The sequence below is a fragment of the Indicator indicator genome, chromosome 13 (assembly GCF_027791375.1).
Source record: "Indicator indicator isolate 239-I01 chromosome 13, UM_Iind_1.1, whole genome shotgun sequence".
Classification (NCBI taxonomy): Eukaryota; Metazoa; Chordata; class Aves; order Piciformes; family Indicatoridae; genus Indicator; species Indicator indicator.
The window spans coordinates 3,895,613-3,920,707 of NC_072022.1; the positions used below are offsets into that span (position 1 = coordinate 3,895,613).

Consider the following 25,095-nt stretch of genomic DNA (forward strand, 5'->3'; position numbering starts at 1 on the left):
AGACAGCACATTCTGGTTATTAATGTGGACACAAAGAAGAATGATCTGCAGGACTTTATATTGGAGTGTCCCTAGGGAATATTTTTTTAAGTGCAAACTCCCTGTGGATGAGGCATTGCCAGCTTGCTGCAGCCTCCTTTCACTTGCAGTCTTTCCTATGCCCATAGTGTATTTGCAGATGATATACACAAGGTTTAAGGGCTAGGGTGCCAGAAAGGAGACATCAATTAAAAAGGAGATGCCTGCTGTGTTGTTGCTGTGAGATCTTCAGTGAGACATCTGGCCCAATGTTCATAAAGCAATTTTTAAGGAGGCAGAAACCTACCCTGCTGATTGAAGACATGGAGATTATAAGCAGTTTGGAAATCTTTTGTCTAAAACCTCTGGAATCTAGTAGGATAACTATGATTCAGATAAGGGGATGTTTTAGTGTATGTGTGACACTTTCATGCAGAGCAGGGCTGTATATAAACCTGGATACCTAGGATGATGTTCTTCCACACCCTTCTTGGGTGTTACCAGTCAATTTCTTCATAAAATACCTTCACTGAGGACTGGTTTATCTATTTCCCTATCTTCCTGTCTCAGACATTTCATTGCCTGCTCCTCCAGGCCTTACACCACCCATCCCACATCAGCACCATTTCGAGCAGAAAATGAGACAGCAGAACATACCTGGTGATTCAGAGTGTAAAGACACAACAGGTCAAGGATTGTGAGGGAAACTTCTGTGGCAATGTTGGCCTCAGTGTCCACATACTGCACAATGTCTGTTTCATTTGAGCTGCCTGCAACAGGTAAAAAGTGAGATGACCAACAATCTTCTGAGTGTAAAGATGATGTAATTCTGCAGTCTGGCCTCTGAGCCTCAGCACAGCAGAGATGGGAGTTCCTAGATGCACATGTAACTGAATGGGTACTTGGAAGGAAACTGCTCACAGGAGCAGTCAACTTTCACCAGCTGCACCAGTAATGTGAGTATATTCTCTCACTGTTGCTGTTTTGTCTTCAAAGGAAGAGAGAAACCCAATTGGAAAGTGAGATGGATGACCTTGATCTCACCATGTAAAAAGGCTTCAGTATGAAAAGGTCAAGTTTGTGATAGATCTAATAAATGTAATATTTCAGCCAGTGCACATCTGTTTGTACAGCAAGGTACATAGCCATAGATGTGAGAGATGGTGGGAAAAGGAGAATAATACGTCATTAAGACTATTTAAATATGTTAGGGTATTGCAATTAATTTGTTTCTAAATAAACTTTCATCAATCTGAATCTCAGATTTCTTACGAAAAAATGCAGTAAGCAGCTCTGTTTATGTTCAGGCTCTTCACTGGCACTCTTGAAACCAGATTTATAGGGCCTGATCTACACATCACAGAATTCCAGAGGGAAGTAAGTAAATTTTTTGTACTTACTTGCAGTGTTGCTGTCTATCATTTGCAAGAGTTTGGGGTTAGAAAGTGCATTTTTGCTGCGGATTATAGGTAACGTCTGAGATCTGTGATGCTTGTGGCCCTCATGACTAGAAGTAGAATGCATCCTGAAATGGAAATGGATCATTAAAAGATAAAGAATAAACTCTCATGCCTATACAGAACTTAGCCAGGCCAGAACTTTCTTCAGTACTTCTCAAAGGGTAAGTCATATAAAGTAATGCAAAGAATGAGAGAAAATAGATGAAGAAGGAGGTCAGGGAGGTGCATAGAACAAACAGATGTGTAGTGATTTCCTGGCTTCACAGGAGACAAAACACTCAGTGAGCACTAAGTAAAAAAAATCACCAGCATCAATAGCTGGCTGATGGTCAGAAAACTGCCTTTGGGTGAAGAGAAACTGAGATGAGCAGTAAGATTCCACGAAAGCAGTTGCAGACCTACAAATTCCTTTAAGTTGAGGAAACCTGGATTATCTTTCAGAGAGGGCCCTGAACTAAAACCAACAGATACTGCTTCTGCAACACTTAACTAGAAGTAACTAAGGATTCTTCTCAACATCCCATTACAGACAACAGCTTCTAAGTCAGGCTGAAGTTCAGGGCATTCATTCTTCTACAGTTTATGGCTCTAGAGGTTCTAAAATGTGTTACATGTGTTGTCAACTTCTTTTCAGTCAAAACTGTGAAAGCATACAAGGACTGGATGATAACTGGGTTGTACAGGAGTTAATAATACAACATGCCCTTACCACTGGGAGAGCAGACCTGATGCCTGGCCAGAGGAGTTTGAACCTTTAAGGGTTCCATTATTCTGGGTGGCCTGAACAAACTTAAAAGCAGCAGCAATTTTCCTGTAAAGAGAAAATAACTGTTAATGTCTTATGGAATGTGACACCGATTTTTGCCTTGCCTCTGAAGAATAACTACAGCCCTGACAAAACCTGCCATGCAGCATGAAGTGGTTCATCTGCTGACCTTTCCTTTTTCCACAGTATGACATACAGACAAGTTCAGAGGACTAACACTAAATTAAAAATGAAACGTCAGCTGAGACAAAGTGTGCATTTCCCATTTCACAGTTGGAAAACCATCTTATGCTTCTTCAGACAGTGGGTAGAAACAGAAGATTTTTTTTTATTGCTGTGGAACACCTATTTATGTCTATTAAATCTGTTCTTTCCATTGTATGGATGGAAAACACAGTGTTCAAGTACCTTTGTTTAGCATAGGCAAAGAAATATGGTTGGGCCTAGTATTTTGGTTATTAAATCACAGAATCACAAAATGGTTAGGGTTGGAACAACATCTAACAATCATCTAGTCCACAGGGTCACACAGAGCAGGTTGCCCCAAATTGCAATGTCCATGAGGGTTTGGAATCTCTCCAGAGAAGGAGACTCCACAACCTCTCTGGGCAGCCTGCTCCAGGGCTCCAGCACCCTCACAGGAAAGAATTTATTCCTCGTGTTCAGATGGAACCTCCTAGGTTCCAGTTTGTGCCTGTTGCCCTTTGTTCTGTTGCTGGGCACCACTGGAAAGAGTCTGGCCCCATCCTCTTGACCCCTGCCCTTTCGATATTGATCAGGTAAACAGCCTCGTCAGATATACTCCAGCCCCCTCAGCATCTCTGTAGACTACACTGGACTCTCTCCCATAGTTCCCTGTCTTGAAATGGGGAGGCCCAGAACCGGCCATAGTACTCCAGATGTGGCCTCACTAGGCCAGAGTAAAGGGTAGGAAAACCTCCCTCAACCTGCTGGCCATATTCCTCTTTAATGCATCCCAGGAGACCACTGGACTTCTTGGCCACAAGAGCACATTGCTGCCTCCTGGTGAACTTCTCCACCAGCACTCCCAGGTTCTTCTCTGCAGAGATGCCTTCCAGCAGATCAACCCCTAACCTGTAGTGGTGCAGCAGGTTATTTCTCCTTGTGCAGGAGCCTACAATTGCCCTTGTTGAACTTCATTAGGTTCCCCTCCACCCATTGTCTTCAGTGTGTCAGAGTGATGCTTTCAGGAGAGAGCTGACAATTACAGTGCTAACCTCATCCAGTCCCAACACAATGCAGTAACATTTCCATGCTGCAAGGTACTCATGGCAGCCTGTAACTACAGCATTACCTCACGATGTTGCGTTTTCCCAGGTATCTGAAATTTTGCAAGCAAACCCTGGAAGATAAAATGACACATTTTATGGCCATTAAGGGCTTCCTAATGATGACAAAATGCTGAATCATGGTGTCTTACAGAGACCTGAGGCATGTGCACCTCCTAGTAAGCAGACAGACAAGAATGCAGCAGTTCCCAGTCAGGGATGCACAAGATGAGGCACCTCTTCCCACATCCTTGTTGCCTTTCTCTATGGCTGAAGACTCCTACTTGGTGAAGACATTACACAACCTTTCTCATGGATTGGAAGTTTTGGGGAACTAAACCTTTTTCTTAAGAGAAGAAGAGTATCTCAACCCCAAGTCACAGAACTAATCTCTTTTAGGAGGAGCACCCAAAGCATCATGCCCCCTGTCATGGAAATAACATATCGGAGGATATGGATTTTATTAATAAGATCTCATTAGGACTTTGGAAGATTAGGGGAAAATAATCTAAGATACAGGAGCTGTCTCAGCCTACTCTACTAGATATGCAAATTCAAGAGAAAATACTTGCAGCAGTCACTTCAGAATATCACCATTTGACATAAAATCAAACAACCACAAAGAGAACTTACTCTAAAATGCTGAAAAAGTCTGTGATTTCTGAAAAGGGTGCTCGCAACCAGTAGGAAATCAGTGCATCTACAGGGAGATACCAAAATATGTCTGTTATAGGGAAGTAAATTTGACCTAAAGCCTGTAAAATACACTGATAATTATTCTGACCTGTTTGTTTGGATTCAGTATCCATGATACTTTATAACAAGGTAAATTAGGTGGTGAGTAGACATTTTCTAACCTTCTGAAATGGTTTTCATAATGTGAAGGAAACACATCAAAAGGCTTCTAGTTTCAGCTTGATCCAGCTTGTCAAAGCGAAGAGTTGATCCAATCAAGGACAAAGGTCTCATGATCTGTCGAATTGACAGCAAAGGACCTTGTTAAGCACAGTGACAGGTTTCCACCTCCAGTAACCGTTCTCAACAGTTGCACATGTACCTTTTCACACGTGTCAGTTCTCTCACTGTTTTTTTCAGTGGTACTTGGGTTAGATTCAAGACTTGCTAAGGAAGCTCTGGAGTCAGCATGGTTTGCTGCAGAGATAGCTATTGATGAAAAGGCTGTAAATGAAAGTCATAGCAAACATGCTAAACGAAAACATTTATGGAGACAAAAACCAACAAGAAAAATGGAGAACTGAAAATGTGTCACATGCTGGATTTGTGTCAAATGTATCACATCACTGGACCAGTGCTTTGAACTTCCAATGGCAAAGCTATTGACGGGTATGTTTAGTACTGAAAACATGCGACACAGTGCGGTAAAATGACTTGATTTGCCATTATTCATGGAATTAAAGTGGCCTGTTGCATTCCCTAAGGCCTGTCCTAAAGCCACAAAAATCAGTGGAAAGATGTCCATGCGCTTCCCTGAACTCTGAAATGGGGTTTGAAGAGAGTGAACAAAGTAACTTCTGTTTCTGCCCTTCCATTAAGCCTGGAAAAACTAAGAATACTCATTTCAGAGAGACTGCAGGAGTTTTCAGGAGAAACCTTGGAACTATTCTTGAGCCAGGCAGAGACTACAAGAATGAACTTAGGCATGGGGATATGTGAGAGCCTAATACTGGCACTGTTCCAAAGCAGGAAAGTTAAGTGAAGCAGTGGAAGAAGAGCAGCTCCACAAGAGAAACAGAAATCAATCAAAAAACACCCAAAGGGTAGAGAAACATTGCACAGCATGTTTCCTTGAACATTGCATAAAATGGATTAATGGTGCCCTCCATGAATACTGAGCAGAAAGCACAATGGAGTGAGGTACACAGAAATCTACCTGTGTGCGTGTTCAGTCTGTCATTTATACCTGCGATGGAGTTCAGAACATCTTTGGAAAAGGAGGTGTCCACGGAGTTGGCGTGTTTCATTGCTGTCTGGTTCTGAAATCCTCCGGCTGTGCTCAAGTCATCTCTAGATCCCTGTGTTTGGAAAGCAACAGAAAAAACTCCAGTAAATGAGATCACTCGTAACTTTCATAAGGACAGCTTTTCTTGGACACCGAGCTTGAAAACTTGCTTTCAGTTGTTTAGATACAGGAGTTCTATACCAGCTGGATACAGGACAGCTTTATACATCCTGCGCTGGGACCACACAGCAGTTTGTCTCTCAGCCCACTGGTTCATCACAGCCTTTTAATGTCACTGCTGTAGCTCATTCGGCTCCAACACAACAAATCTAAGCCCTCCCTCCAGCCTAGAATTTAGATACGGGCCATGTGAAGGAGGAGCCAGGTTCAAAGCCAGGTTAGGTGGGGCATTGAGCAACCTGGTCTAGTAGGAGGTGTCCCTGCCCATAGCACAGGGCTTGGAACGAGATCTTTAAGGTCTCTTCCAACCCAAATCATTCTATGATTCTATGACAGCCTTCAAAGAACAAGGCTTACCATAACATACCAAATAGTTACCCTCTAATAACCAAAGCTGTTAGCACAGATCTATTCTGTGTTTGATCCTCAAACACTAGCAGAGCACCAGGGAAGAAGCATTAACCACTGTTAGCTGTGACCAGACAGAACAGACTTTGTTGCTGGGAGGACTCAAAGACACCACAGCTCTGCAGAAATCTGTTCCTAGTTTTTAAAGCATGGCTATAATCATAACACATCTAAACTTCTAAAAAATAAACAAACATGCTCCTCCACATGTGCATTTTATGCAGACAATTTATGTGAAATGTGGTTTATGATATTTCATAGAATCATTTTAGTTGGAAAAGACCTCTATAATCCAGTCCAACTATTAACCCAACAGTGGTTCTATGCCCCTTCCCTCCTTCAGCTACCCATGGGTATTCCCTCTGTCTCCTGGTACAGCTCATGGTCCATTTCTTCTACCAGTGAAACTGTGGGCAATGGGAGTTTTTCTTTACAACAGTCTCTCAGCCACCTCTCAAGGGACCTGCCTGAGGACAGGGTCCTCAGTCCCCAGCCTGTGGCACCAGTGCAGATGGACTGGATGGACTGGCTGAGGCTGCAAACCTCCAATTCTGAGCTTCCAGTCTGGGACAGTTAGTGCCCTGGGACTGATCCAGACCCACAGTCCATACCCTGCTAGTAAGAAATCCTAGGATCCCAGAGAAGCTCTGCAGGCAAAGACCTTCCAAATCAAATACTGCAGATGCAAACAAATCAGAATTTTCAGAACTGCACTTTATTAGCTGATCTGTGACCAGCAGAAGCTTGGGTCTCTTCCCACCAAACTGACTAGGTGAGACATCAGCTTGATATGAAAGACCACATGAATTACCTGATTGGAAGTATTGATATTGAAAAGGAACATATCCTTCATGTATATCCTTGGCATGTTGTCCAAAAGCATGCCATAGAGTGGCATGTACAGGTTTGCTATTTGGGCCTGTTTTGCCTAAAGAAAAAGAAAGATAGAACTGAAGAAACTAACAAACAACTTGTGGCTAAGGACATTCCAGGTATGTTTAGCTACAGCATGAACAAGCAAATGAAAGAGAATAAACAGGTCACTTACCGGCTCTGTGTATCGATCATCAAAGGAATGCTTTGCCATTAAGTTTTTAAGCACAGCCAAAGCTAAGTGCCTAATGTCCTGGTCTTCTTGCAAGGCAAACCCAACCTCCCTCAGCAGGACTCCAATGAGAAAATGTTTACGGCAAAATTCATTGGTCAAGGTGTACTCTGGAATATCTTGGGACAGAACGGGCAATAGTGTTTAAGTTAATACACAGGTTACAAGCCCCCTCCCATTTCCCATATTGTCAATAACTTTTATTGATTTAACACCCTGTTAAAGCTTGATTTCCTGACCTGACTGACCTATTCTCCTCCCTCCCTCGCTAGAATGAATAAATCAAAGATTATTTCTCAAAACCATGTATTTTTTACAATTGATATGCACACCTCCACCTAAGAATCTCAAATGCTTGCACATAACAACACTATTCACTTCTTTGAGGCACTGAGCACAAATTGTTGTTCCCAACAATTTTCTAACCAAAAGAGTTCTAAACCACAGAGACCTGAGCTAATTCTGGCTAATCAATAATTTTGGCCTAAATTTGCCACAGTTTGTTGGCAGCAAAGTAAATCTTAAAGCTGTCAATGAACAATTCTGCTTACTTCTTAGGCAGCTGGTTTGTTCATACCTGATGTTCGATAGTCCTGTGTCGATTCTGAAGGTGTCATGGGATCTTCATTTTTCACAAAGAGAAACCAAAAATAGGCAAAAATTAGGCATATTTTAAAATTCCAAAGTGTAAATAAATATACTTTGCATATTTTTTTTTTAAACTTTTGATGTGACCCAGATTTGAATGAAAGAGTTTCTACTGTCAAATAAATCTGAGTGTCAAAGATGAACTCACTTTTTGCTGTTGGAAAGTGAAGCAAAAAGGAGACAATGGCCCTTAGAGAGACGGTGCATGGAGAGATGATTCTGCCTTCCTCTGGAAGATACCTTCCACCTTCAGCATGTTAAAGAACCACATCCTAAGGGAAAAGGGATTGTGCCCAGGGATGAAATCCTAGCCTCTGCCAACCACGAGTCTGGAGTCGGACACTTTTCCGTGATGCCCAGCAACAGGACAAGGGGCAACAAGCATCAGCCAGAATGCAGGAGGTTCCATTCAAACAAGACAAGAAAATTCTTTCATGTGAAGGTGCTGGTGCATTGGACCAGGCTGCCCAGAGCAGTTGTGGAGTCTCCTTCTTTGGAGAGATTCCAAACTTGCCTGGATGTTGCAATCCTGGGCAATCTCCTCTGCATGACCCTGCTTTAGCAGGGGGGTAGACTAGATAATCCCCAGAGGTCCCTTCCAACCCTTACCATGTTGGGATTCTGTGAAGAAGAAAGCACCCAGTACTGGGCACTGGCCACAAAGCTTGGTTCAAAATGGCAGATACAAGTGCATGAGATAGACTGTATGGTGGCTGCTGACTTTGGGGCAGGGTGGACTTAGTCCTGTGGTAGAGCACAAGCAAAACCCATTCATGCCTCTCTGCAAAATGTGGGTTACACACAGTGTACCTTTGCCTTGATTACTAACAAATTCTACACTGGGCCTGTTTGGCCTCACCGCTCTAGGTAACACTGCAGTATCTGAGGACCGGGCTCGTCAGAGGCCAGGAAAGTAGCTGCAGCTGGGAGAAAAGGGCTATTGCATGGGACTTGCCTGCCTGTCCTAGAGATACTCTGGAGGCAAAAGCACCAATGGTCTATTATCTGATATTCCCAAATTATTGCTTTATGCCCAGTCAGATATTCCACACACAGAAGTTTTTGTCCCATGGACAAGTCATACTCCCTACAGCAGCAGGAAAGCCTGTTCCCAAACAGTAGTTTCACAATGCCCCTTACCACTGCCTCAGCTTCTTCCCCTTCCTGGGCTACCTGTCTAACCCCTTCTCCAGCTCCTCACACTACTGCAGCTTCAGCAGTTAGCCCTCATAAATAGCTCAGTTCAGTAATCTCAAAACCTCCAGTGGAAGACTCACTTCCCACTGCCCACACTGGGCTGTCAGGGGTTGCAGTTACTTGCAGGCACACTGAAATTATGTTGGTTTTATCACACTGCTGAAGCACCACACTTGAAAAGCCACCTGGGGCTTCTGTGCTTGATGTGCAGACGTTATACTTCAGAAAGTTAATTAGTGATCTACTTTTTGGATCTCCCAAGAACTGACCTTTGTAGATAACCCCCATTGGGATGGTGTCTTACCAGGAATGTTTGAAGACCGTATGGGCAGGCACAGAGGGATAAAGTGCTCATGGTGACAGACCTCTTGTAGAAAGTCAAATTTGAACTGATGTAAAGTCTGAAAATTACAACGCACAATGACTCAGATCACATTAAGCCAGGGAAAATGGTAAGACAAGAGCTGCACTACTACCTCAAAATTCCTACTCACACCCAGCAATGAAACCTTATGGCTGGTTATGCCAAGCTGCATGAAAAATAAACATTTGGGTTTTGTCCCTTATTGACAAACTTGTCACAGCCAAACAAACTTTTTGGATTCCTCAACTGTGATTTTTCATTGAAGATGTACTGATAATACAAGCTTGATCCAAGCTAAATGTTTATAAGGCATATGTAAAACTACACTGGGTCTTTTAATGGTATATACTACTATTTAATCATATGATCTATATTACCATATAATCACAGCAAAGTATCTTCTCTAGTTCACATAGATTTGGGACATCATTGTTTCAAATATATTAGACATAATTATTGTAGCTCTTCCCTCCCCACCCCCCCTTTTTTTTTGTCACCCAAAAAATTTCAGACACTTGGGCCAGATCCAAACTTTATTTATAATGGTGAAAACTTCCTCTATTGATACTAGTGATGTGCTCCTGAGATACAAAACCACACGATACTCAGTAATAAATGATTTCCATCTTCTCAGCTTGCTGTTCTCAGTCAAACATTTGCCCCAGCATCAGAAAGTATTTGTAAAGGTCTTCTAGTTCTCCTGTGGTTAAGTCTGTCACTCCCTAAAATCAAATTGTAGCATTTTTACTGCCACCATCAGACCGGGATACCTGGAACAGGCACTTTTCAGGGCCTGCCAGGTGCTGGGAAATGATTTCCTGAAATGTTTTATTTTGCTGCAGAACCACACCAGGATCACAGCTGGACATGCAATTCAGGGTGTGATGGCAAATAAAGACATGAAGCACCTGAAATGTGTTTCCCAAGAGGAGCTGTGACATTTTGAGGGAACACTTAACTAAATTCTAATTAGGTATTTCAACTTTTGAATAAATATTTCTCTAAGCAATGTTTAAATGTCAAAATATGGAATACTGTGAGGGGTGTTTCTGTGCAACAGAAACAATGGTGTTTCATTCACAACTACAATAAATTCCATCTGCAGTGCTATAGCCTGATATAGTCACAAACTAGGCATTCAGGCACTGTCAAATTTTCTGAGGAGAGAGGTCAGACTGTGCTATCACCTTTCTGAGACATAAACAATGCAGTTAAAGAAGCAGGAGACACTCAAAATAATCCTGTAGTATGTTTAAACTAATGACTCTTGCTTAGATGCCTGAAAAAAAAACCAAACCCTTTCTCCCTGAGGTCAGAAACCTCTGATTTTATTTTGTGGTTCTTGTTTTCAAACTCCACAAAAACATTTCCAGTGGTACATCTGTCTCAGCTCTGCGGTGATTCTGCTTCCACACACCCTGGTAGCTAGCTTGAGAAGGATGATGGGTTGAGGAGCACTGGTTGGTGGTCAAGGCTGGAAGCGTACTGAGTGGATGGTGATTCAGGACAGGTGCTAAGTGGCTGGTGTTGCTGTAGTGATGATGGATGGTGCTGGAGGGATGTTGGGTGGCTGGCAAGGCTGGAGGGATGCTAGATGGAAGGGCACTGGCTGTCTAGCAATGCTGGAGGGATGCTGCATGGACAGCAAATCTGGAGAGATTCTGGGTGCTACACACCGCCAAGGAGGTGCCAAGTTCTGCTCTTAGTCAAGCTTTTCCACTGGCCATTAATTGGGTTTTCTAATTAAACTTCTGTTTCTGTGGTTGAATGTATTTAGGGAATTTTGTAATGTGGCAACATTTTCAGATTGCATAATATTATTTACAGGATTATAGACTTTAAGCTATAACATTCATAGTGAGAGGCTGCATTCTACATTTGTTCCAGAGATGAGGCGAAAGACCCAAGTGCAGCATGAAGCTGGCTTTAGTAAAAAGCAAAGCAGACCTAGAATATCTCACTCATTGCCTCTAAATGCACAGATCACCCATGGCAGAGGCGTTGGGTTAGATGACCGTTAAGGTCCCTTCCAACACAAACCATTCTGTGATTCTATGACCAAACCACAAGTGTATTCTCCAAAGCATTGAAGTTTAAATTCAGCCTTTTGCATGCTTTGCAGTCTTTGCAGAGTCTGCTCTCGTGAGGCTCAGTGAGCTTAGACATAGCTGGTTACTCCCGGAGAAGGGGAGAGACATCTTGAAGCCAAGAGGTGTTAGCACATATTTATAGCAAATGTTTTCACTGATTTGAGTTCCAAGCATGCTGAAGCCATGGAATAGATCATAAATAGTTTCAATAGAAGAATATTCTGCCAACAAGTCACTTTGGAAAAAACAAAAACAAACACCAAAAAGTCAAAAGCATACCTTGCTATCGCCTGTTCCAAACATACTTATGTAATTGTTGACCATCTTGAACACAAATCCACGATCCATAAATGTAAAACAGCGCTAAGAAAGGGAGGGGAAAAAAAAGGAATCATTATTTTATAGCCAAAAAAAGCAGTACATGGCTTCACTTTCCTGGCTGTTTGCCTTCTATCACCCATTTGATTCATTTGTGAAGTTAGTCTGATAGCAGCACAAGGAGAACCAGGGAACTTGTGAATCTGGCTTGAGTTTTTAATTTTCAGAAAATTGATCAAACTTTTCATTTGCACTGTGTTTGAAGTAACTCTCATAGCGTAGAGTGCACAAGGAGAAAGCTTATCTAGTGGAACTCTTTCACGTGCTGCAACACTCTATCACTAGAGGTGGTATGTGATGGAAGCTGACCTGAACATCTCCTTTGGTGACAGAAATGGCTTCAGGGATCATTCCACTTGCAGTAATTTCTGCTTGTGAGCTGTTATCTCTTTGGCAGCAGATTTGCCACTGCATTACTTTAGAATGAGAACACTGCTCTTGGTGACTGACAGGGCTGAACAGAGAGAAGGCATTGAGATTTTTGACGGCCTTGGTATTGCAGTTACCAACATTTTTTCCCTGCAGAGTCAGATAGGGAATGCGATCTGGAATTCCCTCTTGTGTTCCTGAACTCTGCAGAACTAGTGAAGCCCTGAACCTTCTGCTATACAGCACTCAAACAAGGCTGCTGCAATCCCAGCTTGGAGAAAGCCCTATCATCTCTAACCTGTGTAATTCTTTCTAGCAGTTCAGATTCAAATAGCAATTAGAACACAGTCATATGCTATAGCATCTAACACAACATCACTGTCTTCACAGCTTAGCTGAGTAACACACAGAAATTGCATGGAAATCTGCATCAACACACAACTACTGATTAAGTCTCCCCTTGCCTCAAATCAGAATCATAAAAGATTTGAGCCCAGGTTTCAGTGTGTATTATATACAATATTCTGTAGAATGACAGAATGATAGTATTAAGTTGGAAAATGTCTTTCAGATCAAGTCCAATCATTAACCCAGCACTGACAGGTCTATACTAAATCATGTCCCTCAGCATCACATCTACACAGCTTTGAAATCCATCCAGGGATGGGATGTCAGCACTTTCCTGAGTAACCTGTTCCAGGCCTTGACAAACCTTTCCGGGAAGAAATTGTTCCTAATGTCCAATCTAAACTGCCCCTGGCACAACTTGAGGCCATTTCCTCTTGTCCTGTCACTTGTTATTTGGGACAAGAGACCAATCCCCATCTCGTTCCAACCTCCTTTCAGTGAGTTGCAGAGAGCAAGAAGGTCTCTTCTCAGGCTGAACAGCTCTACAGCTGCTCCTCACAAGACTTGTGTTCTAGACCCTTCACCAGCTTTTTTTGCTCTTCCCTGGAAAGGCTCCAGCACTTCAATGTCTTTCTTGTAGTGAGGTTCCCAAACTAAACTTTGTATTCAGGGTGCAGCCTCACCAGTTCCCAGTACATGGGGTGACCACTGCCCAGAACTGCTTTTATTCCCTTTGACTAGATGAGAAGAATCTCAAGTTTGCATTGTGTGAGGAAATAAATGCACTGAACATCTCACCTTGAGAAATTTGGCAGTGCTGTAGTTCGCATTCCTGGTTTCTTCAAGAGCATCTTTGTATTTCCAAACCACATGGTCTGCTAAGACCATCACAAGTGTATCCACCTCTGTTTGAAATGTTTCTGGAAACCTCTGGGTTCGATGAACCTAAACAGGGAACAGATCATCACTTGAGAGTGCATGATCTTGCACATTAAACCCAAAAATGCATTCAGGCCAAGAATAAAGACAATAAAACACATTCCGTGGATCTGTTCTAAAGTAAAGGAAGCATCAAGCCCATAGAGAAGTGACAAATACTGTTTCCCATGAAATATTTATTTATTTACCAAGAACATCTTTGATAGGCAGAAGAGAAGTCAAAGCACTGTTCTCCTTCAATATGAGATTTGCTCAAAACTAAGTAGAGTTTCTAGATCATTTATTTTGCTCTCTGGCACAATCACCTGTTCGGTAACCAGTAGAAATTCTCAATTCCATTCTAACCCACTCATTACAAAGCTGATGCAACTGTATTTTTGGGTCACTGGTTCTGTTCAAGCAAGGACAAATTTGAGTCGTAGCAAGTGTAACAGAATGGTTTTGTGGGTAAACCCAGTATTTTACAAAATATAACAGTGTTTCTTTTTTTGATGAGTCAAGAAGAGTCCAACTCTGTGAATGTCCCAGGATTCCACATTTTATCCTTTCCCCAAGAGACTGATTGCCTACTTAACTTACTTACCTTTGTTTTCTTTGTGTCAACCAAGTGCTGTGCCATAGATTTTAAGATAACTGCAAAGAAGAACCAGGAATGCTGTTCAGAAGAAGGAAAAAAGAGATTAGCAAAATGATCATCTGATAAATATTTTATGAGGCATTATCACTCTTTGTAGACAGACTCCACTTCTCTGTAATGCATAGTGAGAAACTCTACATGTAATCCCAGGTGCAAGACCCTGGACTTCCTCCTCTGTTGAACTTCACAACTTTCTTGCTAGCCTATTTCTGCAGCCTTTGCAGGTCTTCCTGGAGGGTGGCTCTCCCTTACGAAGAGTCAATCTCCCCACTCAAGTCTAAATTGATTTTACTATTGACCCATTGCCTAATCTGCAGTGTTTAAAAAATAAAAAAACCCAAACAAAAATAGGCAAATGTAACCTTAGAAACGAAGCGTCGTAGGTGCAGGTTGCCTAATCAAACCATTAGAAAAGGACAGGTGTAAGGAGGTGTCTCTTCAAAACACAGCTCCAATGCTGCAGAAGCTCAAGGCTCATGCACTTGCTGAAGTGGGATGGCATCCTTACTGATGAAAAGTCTTTTAATAAATATTTATGCCAAGAAGTTTTGCAGTTACCTCTTGAAGCTACACAACTTTCATTATCTGTACTGTACTGTGGCAAGGAACTCTACAGCTTAACTGTGTATTTTGTGAAGAAACTTATTAGGCATGCCAACAGATACAGTTTGGCATGGCCATCTAATAAAGAGTTTTCTGCCATGCTTGATGGAAATCAATTCCCAGAATGTCCTCTGGGGAACAAAGAGCTAGGCTGTTCTGCAGAGAAGTAAAGGAAAGAAGTATATGGTTTGAAGCTGAGGAAGAGTAGGTTTGGACTGCATCTTGAGAAGAGGTTCTTTGGTATGAGGGTGGTAAGACTCTGGAGCGGGTTGCCCAGGGAGGTTGTGGATGCTCCTTCACTGGAGGTGTTTAGGGCCAGATGAATGAGACCTTGGGCAACCAAAGTCTAGTTGAGAGGTGTCCCTGCTCATGGGAGGGGTGTTAGAGTAGATGATCTCTAGGGTTCCTTCCAACCTAAGCCTTTCTGTGATTCTGTGACAATAAGGAACCCACAAACATCACTCCTCACTCTCCTCCTATTTCATTGAGCATTGTCCTTGTTTTTTGTGTGCAGGTCACTGGCAAAATTCAGGATGCAGAGAACCTCACAGTACAGAAGCTGAGAATAAACTGCTTTGTTAATTCCAGCAGGTTGCAGATTTGGCCCAGAATAAGATGGAATTTGTTTAAAACATAAACAGAGTGGTTCTTCAAATAACACTTGTAATAGTGAACAGGTAGGACAGAACTATTGCTTTCTACTCATATACCACCACATATATTAATCTGTATCCTCACACATCTCAGAGATGCACATAACAAATACACAAAAAAAGCTTAGAAATTGCAAAACCCACCACAATAAATGCACCCACAAGTACTTTTGCATGGCCTAGGTTTCCTTGCTAGTCATATTTTCTGCCTTTTTTCCAATTTTCTATTCCAGTGGCTCAGAACAGGAAATTTGAACTATTTTGCTCTAAACACCTGAACATATTTTTACCCTGGGAACTTCTGAGCTGGACCATAGAAAAGTGGGAAATCTTGTCCTCAGATTCCAAGTATTTCAAGACTGTCTGATATAGCAACACCAGAACTAATGGGTTTAGTGATGGGGCTTGGATGTGTGTGAATTTCTCAGAGCTGGTTTGATACAAGAAATCTCAGGAAAACTCAGTCACTCTCATTTTGGTCACTGTCAGTCAAAGGCAGCAGCTGAAATCAGACAGAAACGTCCTACTTACAGATGAATATTCTCCCTGCATCTTTCAATATCAAAATTAAAATAAAGTAGCCTAAAAGTAATTGCTCACAGAATTAGATTTCTGACTCAGATTGAGTCATAGGAAGAATTTTATTATGCAAACTGTGTAAATTTAGACTAGATCTAAAGAAGACTGAGAGTGGTAAGACACTGGCCCAGGTTACCCAGAGTGGTGGTAGATGTCCCATCCCTGGAAACATTCCAGGTCAGGTTGGAAGGGGCTGTGAGCAACCTGCTCAAATTGAAGATGTCCCTGCTCCCTGCAGGGGTGTTGGACTAGATGATCTTTAAAGGTCCTTTCCCACCCAAAACATTCCACCATTCCTGAAAGATGTCTTATGCTTTGGAATTGTGGCAAGGATGGTAAGTCTGTCTGCTGAATCACTGCAGAAAGTGATCTGTGCAAAGCTCAGGCAGGGGAAAAGCAGAGGAGAAAGAAATGCAACGAGTTTTGGGCAGAAAATCAGTAGTAAAGCTACAAATGTGCTAATTCAAGCTATTATTCACCTTTAAAACCTGTTTCACTGTTACTTGGTCATTTAACTTCAGCAGACCAGTCATATTCTTGGCCAGCTCTTCATGAACTGTTCTTTCTTCAAATGATTTGGTCCTGAACACATACTGTAGAAGGAGGAAAAATAAAAGCTATCAAAATGTATATTAAAACAAATATAAAAAGCCTCAGCAGGAGAAGATAAATTATTTACCTACCACTAACAGCTGACAATCTTTGCTGCCAAAACATCTCAAACAAACATGAGATTCACATAAATCTTAATTCCCTCAGCAGTAAGGACACAACATCTCTTCCCTAAAAATTCCCGGTTTAGAATACACCTTCCTGGTGATTTCAGGTTCACCATGAGGAGTTTGTGCTTAAAATTAGTGTCACGATTTATTTTTTTCCACAGGGCATAGGATCCTGAGACCTCTGAACTGCCTTTTCACCAGGGGAAAAAACAGAATGAGTAAGCAGAGGATGTATGGAGGGTTTTCCACCCACATAGTCAGGGCCAACTTTCACTTGCCTCTTTCTTGCAGTGGTGTAGAGCACCCACTGGACCTGACACAGGGAGAAAACTACAGCCCTTGTAGAAATCAAGTCCTCAAGAGAGGTATTTATCTACCAAGTTGCTCAGGACTCAAAAACCTAGGGTGAGTTTTACTCAATATTTTAGGGTGACAATTTCGTACATTGTTCCATCCCTAAAGCCAGAGCTCTGCCAGTGAATCAGCTGGGATGAAATACATTTTCAATTCAGCCAGGCAGGTAAAAGAAAGGAACATCATTGGAAAATATCTTTTTAATATTCCAGAGCAGATGCCAAAAGCTTTTGCAGCTTGACACATCTGGGTCCAGTTATTTCAGTCACTATACCTTTGCATTATTATTGCATCTGAGTGACTCACAATTCTCGACTTACCTATTCCCAAGCTAGCATTTCTGAAGTATTCATTTCCTTACAGACGGATAAAAGAGATTAACAGTTATTGGCTTTTGACCGCTGCTGGAAATGGGAAAACAGGCTAAACAGGCTTTTGGTGTGGTCTAATAATCACCTGTTCTTTCCAAGATACTTAGCTGCAATAGGTGTCTACTGCAATCTGGAAAAGTTACTGAATAGAAGAAATCTTAATACCCATTTAGTGAACTACATTTAAATGTTACACGGGCTATTTATTTTGGAGCCTGAACAGTTCTCTTGGAACTCAGCAGAATTCCTGTGTGTTAAAATCAGAGTATTTGGGGGCAGAATCTGACTACTAAGGTGCTGAGCTGTGTGAAAGTAAATCCATACCATGGAAATAATGACCAACAGTTGTCAACACTGAAATCAAAATGGATTTCCCATTTAATAACCTAACTCCTACCACATTTTCAATATTCTACCCATGAACACGCTGAAGTTTCAGAGTTCATCAGGAATGTGTTTGTCTTCACTGTGTTTCAAAAGTTAATCTAACCACCCTCCAATTTATACTACTCATAATCCAGAAAGGAAACGTACCTTATGGAAACTGTATGTTGCACACTGAATCAGACTATCATTACAGCCAGCCACCCATGCAGGCATTTGTCACTCACAGCTTCGTTCTGTGACTGTGGGAGGATCTCCCATTGCTATTCTGACCTGTGCTTTAAGAGCTCTCTGCAGCTTCCTCCTTCTGTGGTTGCTTAGCTTGGTGTCCTAGAAGAGGAAAGCTGTACCATGCAGAGGAAACATGAGCAGCCCTCTGTCCTCCTTAATGGAATAAGGTTGTAAGCCAGATTGTATTTGAGTTTGGTGGAGAAGGACACTTCACAGAGTGTCCCTGCTCTGCAGGATGCCCTTAGAGCACAGCCAGCAAGTGTAACAGCACAAGAAATTTATTGCAGAGGAGAAACGACTCAGCCTCTTCTAAATCATAGTTTCCTAACCAGAGTCAGCCACTCTATTAAAGGCAGAAAGCTATGATGCAAATGCCACAAACAAGTACAATTAAGAGCAAACGGGAAAAATACCACAAAAATCCAAATCAACCCCCACAACATGGAATAGCTACCAGTACAACAGTAATCATACCATCACATAGGAGTTGATGCAGCTGTCTAGCTGTTCTTCATGGCACTTTGCAACAATGTTAGTAAGGACCCTAAAAGACAAAAAAAAAAAAAAAAGAGGAAAAAAACCCCAACCTCAACAACATAAAATTGAGCTGTTTTGTGTCATAAGGCAGAGAAAGTCAATTTGAGGCATCACATTGTTCCAATTTAAAACAGTTCATGAAGGATGTAATCCAAGTGATGAATAGCTCATGAAGAAAATGGCCCACTGGGAAAAATCAGTCCCTTCTTGGGCCTTCTGTTTGCATGGATTGTGCTGTTATATATGTGTTTGTCTGAAAAAAATGCACCCAGTCTTGATGATTATAACTATACTGATGTTGCAGCATAAAAAAATTATGAACAGGCGTATACAGGCCTTGAATCATTCATTTGAGATCATCTTGCTTTGGAAAACACAAGTCTCAGCAAGAACATGTAATCTTTAACTTACTCTGGAGAGTCCCTCGATGATTGGTATCTTATTTTTTTCAGGATATTTAATATAGAAAAGACCTTGCAATTTTAAGATTATTTTTATGTTAAAAAAAGAGAAGAAAACAGTTTGTGATTTTCAAATGTAAAAAATTAGTGAATCACAGTACAACTAAAATGGATTATTAACATGCCTGACAGATCTATGTAAAAGTAGCCAGAGTGTTTTATGCCAATTCTTACTGGATTAAAAATCTTTGTAATTCTTTTAAGTCAGTATTTATCATTGTGGATGTAGTCTACCTGGACTTCAGCAGGGCCTTTGACACTGTCCCCCACAGCAAACTCCTGGCCAAGCTGTCAGCCCGTGGCTTGGACAGCAGCACTCTGCGCTGGGTTAGGAACTGGCTGGAGGGCCGAGCCCAGAGAGTGGTGGTGAATGGTGCCACATCCAGCTGGCAGCCAGTCACTAGTGGTGTCCCCCAGGGATCAGTGCTGGGCCCCATCCTGTTCAATATCTTTATTGATGATCTGGATGAGGGGATTGAGTCCATCATCAGTAAATTTGCAGATGACACCAAGCTGGGAGCAGGTGTTGATCTGTTAGAAGGTAGAAGGGCTCTGCAGAGGGACCTTGACAGGCTGGACAGATGGGCAGAGTCCAACAGGATGGCATTCAACAAGTCCAAGTGCCAGGTGCTGCACTTCGGCCACAACAACCCCGTGCAGAGCTACAGGCTGGGGTCAGAGTGGCTGGAGAGCAGCCAGGCAGAAAGGGACCTGGGGGTACTGGTTGACAGCCACCTGAACATGAGCCAGCAGTGTGCCCAGGTGGCCAAGAGAGCCAATGGCATCCTGGCCTGCATCAGGCATAGTGTGGCCAGCAGGAGCAGGGAGGTCATTGTACCCCTGTACACAGCACTGATTAGGCCACACCTTGAGTACTGTGTCCAGTTCTGGGCCCCTCAGTTTAGGAAAGATGTTGAATTGCTGGAGCATGTCCAGAGAAGGGCAACGAGGCTGGGGAGAGGCCTTGAGCACAAGCCCTATGAGGAGAGGCTGAGGGAGCTGGGACTGTTTAGCCTGGAGAAGAGGAGGCTCAGGGGTGACCTCATTGCTGTCTACAACTACCTGAAGGGAGGTTGTAGCCAGGAGGGGGTTGGTCTCTTCTCCCAGGCAACCAGCACCAGAACAAGAGGACACAGTCTCAAGCTGTGCCAGGGGAGGTTTAGGCTGGAGGTGAGGAGAAAGTTCTTCACAGAGAGAGTGGTTGGCCATTGGAATGTGCTGCCCAGGGATGTGGTGGAGTCACCATCCCTGGAGGTGTTCAAGAGGGGATTGGACATGGCACTTGGTGCCATGGTTTAGATAGTCATGAGGTTTAGGGTGACAGGTTGGACTCTATGATCTTTGAGGTCTCTTCCAGCCTTCTTGATTCTATGATTAATCTAATTTCTTGCTGTTAGTAGAAATAAAAACTTGTAGCAAAACACAAAAGCTATGACAAAAGTAGTTGTGCCCCTTCCAGTTCTCCTGATTTGAATTAGAAACAAGTTCTGGCAAAGATGAGAAAGCGAAATGATGACACGACTGGGCCCCCAGACAAGTAAATAACCATGAGAGAGTATAAAAGGAATAATGTTTGCTCCCCAACATGTAAGCCAATCCATGCTCTCATTTTGTTGTTGTTGCTTTTGATACGTTCAACACAAGCTGCTTGAAGCTATTCAGAACAGCAGAGGTTGTGTGTCAATGTAGGACACATCGATGACCGGCACACAGTAAACGTGCATATTCCTGTTGACATCAGCTCCACCAGCACAAAAGCTACCTCACATATATGAGCAGCACAGAAAATCCTCCTTTTATGTGGTTCCTTTTTTTTTTTTTATTGGTATGGTGAGTGTATAGTCAAAATCTGTAGCATGAAAAAATGAACATCCTTCCTATTTTCCATCTAACCATTAAAACTATTTTTTTAAATACCTGCTGGTTCTGTAGCATTTATTTTCCAGTGTGTTTACTAATACTGAAATCCCAGCTTGGGACACAGAATCACAGAATAGTGGGGTTTGGAAGGGACCTCAAGAGGACTAGTCCAATCCCCCTGCTAAACCAGAGTCATGCAGAGCAAGCTGCCCCGGATTGCAATGTCCAGGCTGGTGTGGAATCTCTCCAGGGAAGGAGACTCCACAACCTCTCTGGGGAGCCTGCTCCAGGGCTCCAGCACCCTCACAGGAAAGAACTTTTTCCTCATATTCAGATAGAACCTCCAGGGTTCCAATTTGTGCCTGCTGCCCCTTGTCCTATTGCTGGGCACCACTGAAAAGAATCTGGTCCCATTCCTGTGACTCCCACCCTTTAACTATTGAGAAGATCCCCTCTCAGTCTCTCGGCCTCTCTCCAGGCAACAGCCCCAGGTCTCTCAGCCTTTCCCCACCAGTGAGATGTTCCAATTTCCTCATCTTCTTTGTAGCCTGCTCTGAATTCTTTCCAGTAGTTCCCTGTCTCTATTAAACTGGGGAGCTCAGAACTGAACACAATACTGCAGATGTGGTGTCACTAGGGCAGAGAGTGAGGAGAACCTTCCTTGATCTGCTGGTCACAATCAATGCACCCCAGGGGATCACTGGCCTTTTTGGCCAAGACAATACACTGCTGGTCCATGGAGAGCTTGTTCCTTACGATGACTCCCATGTCCTTCTCCATAGAGCTGCTTTCCAGCAGGTCAACCTCTGACCTGTACTGGTACAGGGGGCTATTTCTGCACAGATTCAAGACCCTGCACTTGCCCTTGTTGAACTTCATGAGGTTCCCCTCTGCCCAACTCTCCAGCTTGTCCAAGTCTTGCTAAATGGCAGCACAGCCTGAAAGTGTGTCAGCCACTCCTCACGGTTTCATATCATCGACAGAGTATGCAAGGATGCAACAATTTTTCATTCTATCTCCCCAGCCTTCACACCACTCGATTTGTTGGCCATAAAGTGGTCCTGGGTGATGGTCTGACTGCCTCTCTCCCTTTGAAAATATGCAGTGGGGAAATAATACGTTTACAAGGAAAAGTTCTTCTAATTCTTGTGCCCTGCAAGCAGCCATGTTCATTTGATAAAGGATATGGACTCTAGTTTCCTTGCTCCTGTAAGTTTTCCTAATTAATCTTTCTTCAGGAACTAATTCTGAAGAACAATTTGTGGAAAGAAAGAAAAAGTACTGATACTGATCAGTCTAACAGGGCTGCTAAGGACAGCTGCCATTTTTTGTGCTAGTTGTATTGTGGTCTCCATGTTTAGCTACAGGCAGAAGGGCAACAAAGCCATTTCTATGGCCAGAAGGAAATACAGCACAAGTTTCTGCCCTCCTGCAGAGACTATCATAATCTTTCCAGGACATTTCTTTTTCCTGCTGCCCTAATTAACAGCATCAATAAAGACAATTTCATTATGGGAGGGGTGAGAAACTCAGCAAATCATTCCAGCTGCTTGCTTGCTCACTGGAAAATGCTTCCACTGCTCTTCAGTTATTGCTGATAAACTCTAATTAAAATATGCCCCAAACAGTGTGACCTGGTTATTTGACTCTGTATTGGATGCTGCAAGCTGTTAAACTCTTGCTATACTGATCTCTACATGCCCAGACCCAACCATAAACTGAAATTGATATTCAGCTTTGTTAGGAAGCATGTAGCTCCTTAAGAATGAGACCTTCACCTACAATTACCTCAGGGTAGAGAGCCACGTCATAGAATTGTACTCTGTCCTTCAGCACCACATCTACACATCTTTTAAATCTCTCCAGGGACTGATTCCACCACTGCCCTGGGCAGCCTGTTCCAGACCTTGACAAACATTTCAGGGAAGAAATTATTTCTACTGTACAACCTAAACCTCCCCTGGCACAACTTTAGGCCGTTTCTTCTTGCTTTATCACTTGTTACTTGGGAGAAGAGATCAATCCCCACCTTGCTCCAACCTAATTTCAAGTAGTTGTAGAAAACGAGAAGGTCCCCCCCCTCAGTCACCTTTTCTCCAAGGTAAACAACACCAGTAACCTCAGCTGCTCCTCACAAGACTTGTGCTCTAGACCCTTCAGCATCTGCATTTCCTTTCTTTGGACATGCTGCAACATCTCAATCTCCTTCTTGGAGTGAGGTGCTCAAAACTGAATGCTCACCATGGTCAATGATTCCCTGGTTGGTATCAGTCAGCCCATGATACCACACTTTTCCGTGTGTTAATTGCAGAGCCTTGAGTTAAGGAGGATGCAGGATTCTTAACTACTGAAGTCTAAATGTCTCAGTTAGCCTTAGTAAGAGCAGCTGTAACTGGACTAATATCTTCATTTGTGCTCTAGATATTCAGATACCTGGTCACAGCTGTTGTAACTTCATCATCGCTGTTTTGCACCAAAACCCAGAAGAGTTGGTTCAGGACTACGGGAAGAAAATTCATAATTACATGGATCTTCTCAATCCTCAGCAAATTCTGTAACGGAAAGAAAATGAGAGATTTCCAAACCACATTTTCATATTTCACTTAGGATACATATGGAACAGCAATAAAAACACTTATTTACTACCTTCAAGACATGTATTCCCTAATGTTTTTAGGAAGGCTCCTTCTTTTTATGCAGAGATCTGATAAACTGAACTTGTGGCTAAAATAAGTCCATTAAAAACACATTGGTAAAAAGTGATATTATTGCTTTAACCTCAGTGGATTGAGATTATATTATCTCCTATGATTTTGCTTGGAGGAGACCTTTATGATTATCAAGTCCAACCATTAACCCAGCAAAGAGGATACTGAGTTTTTAAATGAAAAAAGACAACTGTCTTTTGAATTCTTCCAAGTGTTTTATTTCAGTCATTTCCAATTCACTCCAGAATTCCTCCAAAGGTATTAGTGATTTACAAACAAAAGCAGAATTACTTATTCCTTGGTTATACTTCAGAGTTGATCCCTTGCTGCATACAACATTGTCTCTATTTTCTAATAAAATGCCTTTTTAAAGGGTAAAATGCAAAAAGCAAAGAAAGGACAGTGCAGCTCTGGTACTTTAGGTAACTGACACTGTCTAGAAAAGTTGTGAAGCTTTTATGGAGTTCTAATTGCTTATTAAACCAAGTATCTCTTCCCAAGTAGCTCTAAAACCCTGACTAAGGAACAGGAAAACATTAGCAATGAAGGAAAGAGAGAAAGCACCTACAGGATAGTAAAATCTACACCCCAGAACACCTGTTAGATTTTACAGACTGCTAAAAGGAAAAATACTAAATAAAAGCTGTATGCCAGCGGTTGTAGAGCTAATGCTCTGGAATGGTGTCACAGCCATCCTTGACTTAAATGGACAAAATGCCTTGCACAGCCTTTTGGACAACATCCAGGTTTTTAAAGTTAAAGCATGAAGAGCCAAGCAGGAAGTAAACATGCGACATATTTAAGGTGAGAGAGGGAAAGCAGGAATCCTGCAGCTCTGGGGCTACAGCCCCTTTTTCTGGGCATTCCTGGAGCAACATCAGATCATACCTTAACAAGGTCTGAGGCTGGATTATAAACATTGATGGGGAAGACGCAGCCATGCTCTAAATGAGAAGGGACGAAGACAGCCCTGTGACCAGTACTGCATCTGTCACATCTAGTAAGTCTGACTGTAGCTGTTACGGACTCATTGCCACATTTAGAGATGGGCAGTGATGGACCAACGGAGAGAAAGCCCTAAATATAATAATAACACAGCTAGCACTGCCGGTTACTTTACCTTACAAGAACTGATGAAGTGTGAGGTAGGAGGTTGGGATAGATCCTTTTCCCTTTCTTGGCACTGATGGAAAAAGTTGTTCAGGTACGGATCCTAAAAGGGTAAGATTTCGCATTACTGTAAATTACAGACAGGATTAGAACTCATCTTCATGAACTAGTTACATCAATTGCCTGTGACACCAAAGAAAACACTTTGGTCCCTTACCACATCAGACATAAGACATCACAAGACAGATCAATCTGTTGAACACAACTCACTGGCCAGCTCAACTTGCTATATTCAACTTATTTCTAGGTGCCTTGACCACTCTTTTTTTAGTGTTGTGAAAAAATAATTATTTCTTCACAATCTAT

At 42.4% G+C, this 25,095-nt stretch overlaps 1 protein-coding gene across 1 annotated transcript in view; it reads right to left on the bottom strand.

Annotated features, from left to right (window-relative positions):
* DOCK10 (dedicator of cytokinesis 10) overlaps nucleotides 1–25,095 on the bottom strand; it is a 127,150-nt gene that overhangs the window by 20,152 nt on the left and 81,903 nt on the right. The window contains exons 23-41 of the mRNA XM_054385942.1: nucleotides 24,740–24,832; nucleotides 23,345–23,463; nucleotides 18,528–18,597; nucleotides 16,471–16,584; nucleotides 14,103–14,174; nucleotides 13,379–13,525; nucleotides 11,765–11,848; nucleotides 9,336–9,432; nucleotides 7,764–7,808; nucleotides 7,130–7,305; nucleotides 6,893–7,009; nucleotides 5,455–5,566; nucleotides 4,591–4,712; nucleotides 4,391–4,505; nucleotides 4,167–4,233; nucleotides 3,560–3,607; nucleotides 2,188–2,289; nucleotides 1,419–1,543; nucleotides 676–788 (exon numbers count right to left, since the gene is read on the bottom strand). Coding sequence (XP_054241917.1) covers nucleotides 676–788; nucleotides 1,419–1,543; nucleotides 2,188–2,289; nucleotides 3,560–3,607; nucleotides 4,167–4,233; nucleotides 4,391–4,505; nucleotides 4,591–4,712; nucleotides 5,455–5,566; nucleotides 6,893–7,009; nucleotides 7,130–7,305; nucleotides 7,764–7,808; nucleotides 9,336–9,432; nucleotides 11,765–11,848; nucleotides 13,379–13,525; nucleotides 14,103–14,174; nucleotides 16,471–16,584; nucleotides 18,528–18,597; nucleotides 23,345–23,463; nucleotides 24,740–24,832 — 1,938 coding nt within the window. The remainder of the gene's footprint in view (nucleotides 1–675; nucleotides 789–1,418; nucleotides 1,544–2,187; nucleotides 2,290–3,559; nucleotides 3,608–4,166; nucleotides 4,234–4,390; nucleotides 4,506–4,590; nucleotides 4,713–5,454; nucleotides 5,567–6,892; nucleotides 7,010–7,129; nucleotides 7,306–7,763; nucleotides 7,809–9,335; nucleotides 9,433–11,764; nucleotides 11,849–13,378; nucleotides 13,526–14,102; nucleotides 14,175–16,470; nucleotides 16,585–18,527; nucleotides 18,598–23,344; nucleotides 23,464–24,739; nucleotides 24,833–25,095) is intronic.